Source organism: Felis catus, chromosome B3 (assembly GCF_018350175.1).
Source record: "Felis catus isolate Fca126 chromosome B3, F.catus_Fca126_mat1.0, whole genome shotgun sequence".
NCBI lineage: Eukaryota > Metazoa > Chordata > Mammalia > Carnivora > Felidae > Felis > Felis catus.
Genome location: NC_058373.1, coordinates 87,208,342 through 87,213,008, shown reverse-complemented (window position 1 = coordinate 87,213,008; position 4,667 = coordinate 87,208,342). Strand labels below are relative to the sequence as shown.

The following is a 4,667-nucleotide window of genomic DNA, read 5'->3' as shown; positions in this document are numbered from 1 at the left end:
TGAAGGGATATGCTTATATTTCTCACAAGATTCTTTCCCCCTCCAGTCTAGAGCCTCGTGAAAACTGGAGCCGTCTACACATTGTTGTGAAGCCAACTCCACAGTCCTGGACGAAGCACAATGGGTGGGTGTGGGCTGTGAGCGAGTTCCTCGTCTCCAGTCCTTCCTGTTAATGTTCACCAGTGTTTTGGGATCTGAGTTCCTGAAACTTTCTAACTGGGGGTAGGGAAACGTTACGTTTCTTCCCTGTAGCGACTTTGTTTCTTTTTCTCTTGCTCTAAGCAGGGTGTTTGACCTGGTCGACTGTGTTCCCTATACCTCTCGCACCAGCTGTGTCCCCGACCCCAGAATAAATCAGGGCTGCGAGAGGCCTGGCATAGCTCCGGACACATTTCCTGTAGGGGCCTAAGGAAGGCTGTTTGCAGCCAGGGCGGCGGTGGGGATTCTTGGCCGTTGATGGGGCGGGGGAAGTGGGGGAGAGCCAGCTGTAGGGGGCGGTGACCACGCTCTTGGGACAGCTCCGCGCCCTCGGGCGGGACAGATCCAAGTTGGGAACAGCTGTGGGCGCAGGGCCTTCAAGATGAGGCCGGCACTAGCTCTGTGCCTCCTCTGGCAGGCGTTCTGGCCTCGACCTGGCCGGAGCGAGCACCCCACCGCAGACCGCGCGGGCTGCTTGGCCTCGGGGGCCTGCTACAGCCTGCACCACGCTACCATCAAGAGGCTGGCGGCCGAGGAGGCCTGCAGTCTGCGCGGCGGGGCGCTCAGCACGGTGAGCGGGGGCGCAGAGCTCCGGGCGGTGCTTGCGCTCCTGCGGGCAGGCCCGGGGCCCGGAGGGGGCTCCAAAGACCTTCTGTTCTGGGTGGCGCTGGAACGCGGGCGATCGCACTGCACTCTGGAGAAAGAGCCATTGCGGGGTTTCTCCTGGCTCTCCCCCGACGTCAGCGTGTCCGAAAGCGAGACGCTGCAGTGGGTGGAGGAGCCTCAACGCTCCTGCACTTCTCGGAGTTGCGCAGGACTCCAGGCCACCCGGGGGGTTGAGCCCGCAGGCTGGAAGGAGATGCGATGCCACTCGCGCGCCAATGGCTACTTGTGCAAATACCAGTTTGAGGGCTTGTGCCCGGCGCCGCGCCCCGGGGCCGCCTCTAACTTGAGCTACCGTGCGCCCTTCCAGCTGTACAGCGCGGCTCTGGACTTCAGTCCCCCAGGGACCAAGGTGAGTGCGCTCTGCCCTGGGCAGCTCTCCATCACAGCCACCTGCATCGTGGACGAGGTCGGCGCGCGCTGGGACGGGATACCCTCCGGGGCTGTGCTCTGTCCCTGCCCCGGGAGGTACCTCCGTGCTGGCAAATGCGCAGAGCACTCTAACTGTGTAGATGACTTGGGAGGCTATGCCTGCGAATGCGCGGCGGGCTTCGTGCTGGGGAAAGACGGACACTCTTGTGTAATCAGTGGGGAAGGACAGCCGGTCTCTGAGGGGACCGAGGTGCCCACCAGGCCAGCCACTGCAGCCAGCCCCGATCAGAAGAGAACGTGGACACCCAGGGTACCTGAAAAGCCAAGGGAAGTACCACATGTCCTTGGACAAGGCAGTTCAGCAACATCTACTGCCGAGATTCCTCAGTGGGGAGTACAGAGCACGATGTCCACTCTTCAGATGTCCTCTCAAGCTAATTCAAAGGCCGCCATCACCTCTTCAGGAAGCGTGACTCCCAAGTTTAATTCCACGTCTTCCCCTGCCATTCCCCAGGCTTTCGGCTCCTCCTCCACCGTGGTCTTCATACTTGTGAGCATAGCGGTCATAGTGTTGGTTATCTTGACTATGACAGTGCTGGGGCTTTTCAAACTCTGCTTCCACAAAAGCTCTTCTTCCCAGTCAAGAAAGGAGCCTTTGGCCCAGCCAGGCATGGAGAGTGGTACCGAGGCCGCTGCTCTGCGCTCCAGTTCTGTACATTGCACAGACAATGGGGTGAAGGTAGGGGACTGTGGTCTGCGGGACAGAGCGGAAGGGGCCTCACTGACAGGGTCCTCTCTTGGGTCAGGTGACACATAGGGAAAAGGCACTCCCTCTGAGCAGAGTTTTTCACTGTCAATGAAAGGGGAAAGAAAATGAACTTATTTAGGGACTGACTATTCCTATAGAAAATTCTCTTCCCCCAAATTCCCTCTACTCTACTGAGGAAATAAATCTGAACTGGACGCTGGATCCCTGAAGAAGAAAGAGGTGATTGAAATGGAAGTGCCTTATGGTGGTAGTGGGGGCTGGGATCCTACTGTGGAGAGGTTTTCCCTTGTGTTTATTCTGGGGGATTTGGAGAAGGGCTTGAATTTGTTAAGACATTGGAAGCAAATAGAAAACAACACAATTAAAAAAATTTTTTAAACCAAAATGGAAAGGAAACTTACTGTCTGCATTGTTCAGCCTGGACGTATAATGGTTTGAAATTCCCAGGCAAAAAATAAAGGATTGTTGATAACCCACACTCAAATATCATTGGTTTCCTGGAGGAGTAATTATTTAGGAAAAACAGCATAGGGGCATGCTGGGAATAGCAATAAGAGCATCCTGCTTTCAGATTGAAGGGGAAATCTTCAAGTCCTTGTAATGAGGAGTAGATCTTTAACAACTGGCAACTTTTTTTCTTGGTTCTTTTATACTTTGCTTTCAAAGTCACTCTACTTATGTGCTCTGCTATAAATCCAAACTGTAGTGTTGCCAGAGTAGCTGGCTCTAGAAGCAAATTATAGTTGACCACCAATTCAAGTGTTTACTGTGTGTCCTTGCTCAAGGAAACAAGTGATTTGTGTTTTCCGTTTCCAACGTTTGTGCTGTCCAGTGTAATGACCTTCCCAACCAAGTAGCCCTCTCCTAAACATTAGGATGCTGATCCTCACTTCCAATTATGGTGATGTTAATTTTCAATTAAAACGTTAATGCTAAGTATTGATTTGAAATCTTTTGGGTGCATTAAAGCAAAAATGAGCTGGATTTCTGCCAAAGTTGCTAGGTTCTTACGTACTGTTTAATCCAAGGAAAAATGTTGAATTCCAAACTATTTCCTTATCCTCCTTAAAAAAGTGTGTGTAAAAAAAAAAAAAGTGTGTGCAATGATTGTACATGCCCATCTTCGAATGTTTATAATTTAACAACAGGCATGGTAACAGCTCTCCATAAGATTGATAGTATAAGAAATAAGTGAAAAATACAAATATCTGTCATCTTGTTGTGAGTTGGGGCATTAGAAAGTAATCTAAGTAAAGCATTCCTCTAAAAAATAATTGAGAAGTTATAATTATCACTATCTAGTGGAATTGAAACCCCTAAAAATATCCCACTTCTATTAGTATGCTAAGACTTAATATTTTTTTAAATATTTATTTTTGAGAGACAGAGAGAGGCAGAACACAAGTGGGGGAGGGGCAAAGAGAGAATGAGATACAGAATCCGAAGCAAGCTCCAAGCTGTCAGCACAGAGCCTGACAGGAGGCTCAAACTCATGAACCTCGAGATCATGACCTGAGCCGAAGTTGGATGCTTAACCCACTGAGCCACCCAGGGGCCCCTAGTATGCTAAAACTTTAACACTAAGTGTGTGGGTGCTGTTATACAGAGAGAGAAAGACAAACAAGCTTAGTAATCAGGAAGAATGAAAACAAGAAGTTTGCACTATATTTTCATAGAACCATTTTGATGCTCTCAAGTGTACCTTGTATAATATATATATATATATGTATATATATATATATATGGTATTTTAACATTAAAGGAATAAAGTAATAGGCAATTTGCTTCATATACTAAATATATATCTAAATAATTATAAAATAAAATCACAAGTGAATTAGATTTAAGATGTGAAGGAATTTTAAATAAAATCATTTCACAAGAGAACTAAAATCAGGTAAGTTAATGGCTTACTCAGTGTCTCTAACTTGTCTCAGTTAGAGTGTCTCAGTTCTCCTCAATAGTGGTGTTTTATCTTTCCTCTTTACTACATGACCTCTGTGTAGAGAAGGTAACTGTGTGAATAGAATATATGATCCTTTCTTTTGTAACTTGAAAAATAGGTCCCTCTATCACTGAACTGAACTGTAAATTATCTATGTCTATAATTATCAATATATCTAGAATTATCTATATCTTTGTGTGTACACAAGCTTTGTCTTAAAGTAGATTGCTTTTGTATCATTGCTATAATACAATGGAGTATATATCATTAACTTATTATGCAACATGACACTGGTGGCATTACAAATCTTGGAGTCCAAATGCCATATGTGAAAAATAAATAGGTTTGAGCTTCGTTACTCAACTATTACCTGCTATTATTTCCCCCTTGTAAGTAGATCAGGCAAGAAATACAGAAAACTATGTTGTTTTCATATTTGATTTCCTGACAGATAGCAATTGCAGACCAAGCTTCATATGACTCTCTTAAGCTTTGGCTATGAAGTCTTCCCTAAAATTTCGAATCCATGGCAGAATCAGGCCAGTCAAACTTGATCTCTTGTGAACTAAGGTTAGAGTCTTTACTATTTCTTTACTACCACTTCATTACTTCTCCAACCTCTTTGAGGTTCAGTCCTTTCTTAGACCTTCTGTCCCTACATTCATTTCATATAGTAGCTGCCTACTCAATCATTTCCTTAAAAGGAAGACTTGGCATCTA

The 4,667-nt window shown here is 46.6% G+C and overlaps 1 protein-coding gene across 1 annotated transcript; it reads left to right on the top strand.

Annotated features, from left to right (window-relative positions):
• Positions 1-480: 480 nt before the first annotated feature.
• Positions 481-4,310, top strand: CLEC14A (C-type lectin domain containing 14A). The gene has a single exon (XM_003987593.6). It carries the CDS (start codon positions 581-583, stop codon positions 2,048-2,050), a length of 1,470 nt encoding a protein of 489 aa, XP_003987642.2. The 5' UTR covers positions 481-580; the 3' UTR covers positions 2,051-4,310.
• The last annotated feature ends 357 nt before the right edge of the window (positions 4,311-4,667 follow it).

Excerpts from the sequence above, each read along its gene's own strand:
- CLEC14A (XM_003987593.6), top strand. The coding sequence starts at position 581 with ATGAGGCCGGCACTAGCTCTGTGCCTCCTCTGGCAGGCGTTCTGGCCT.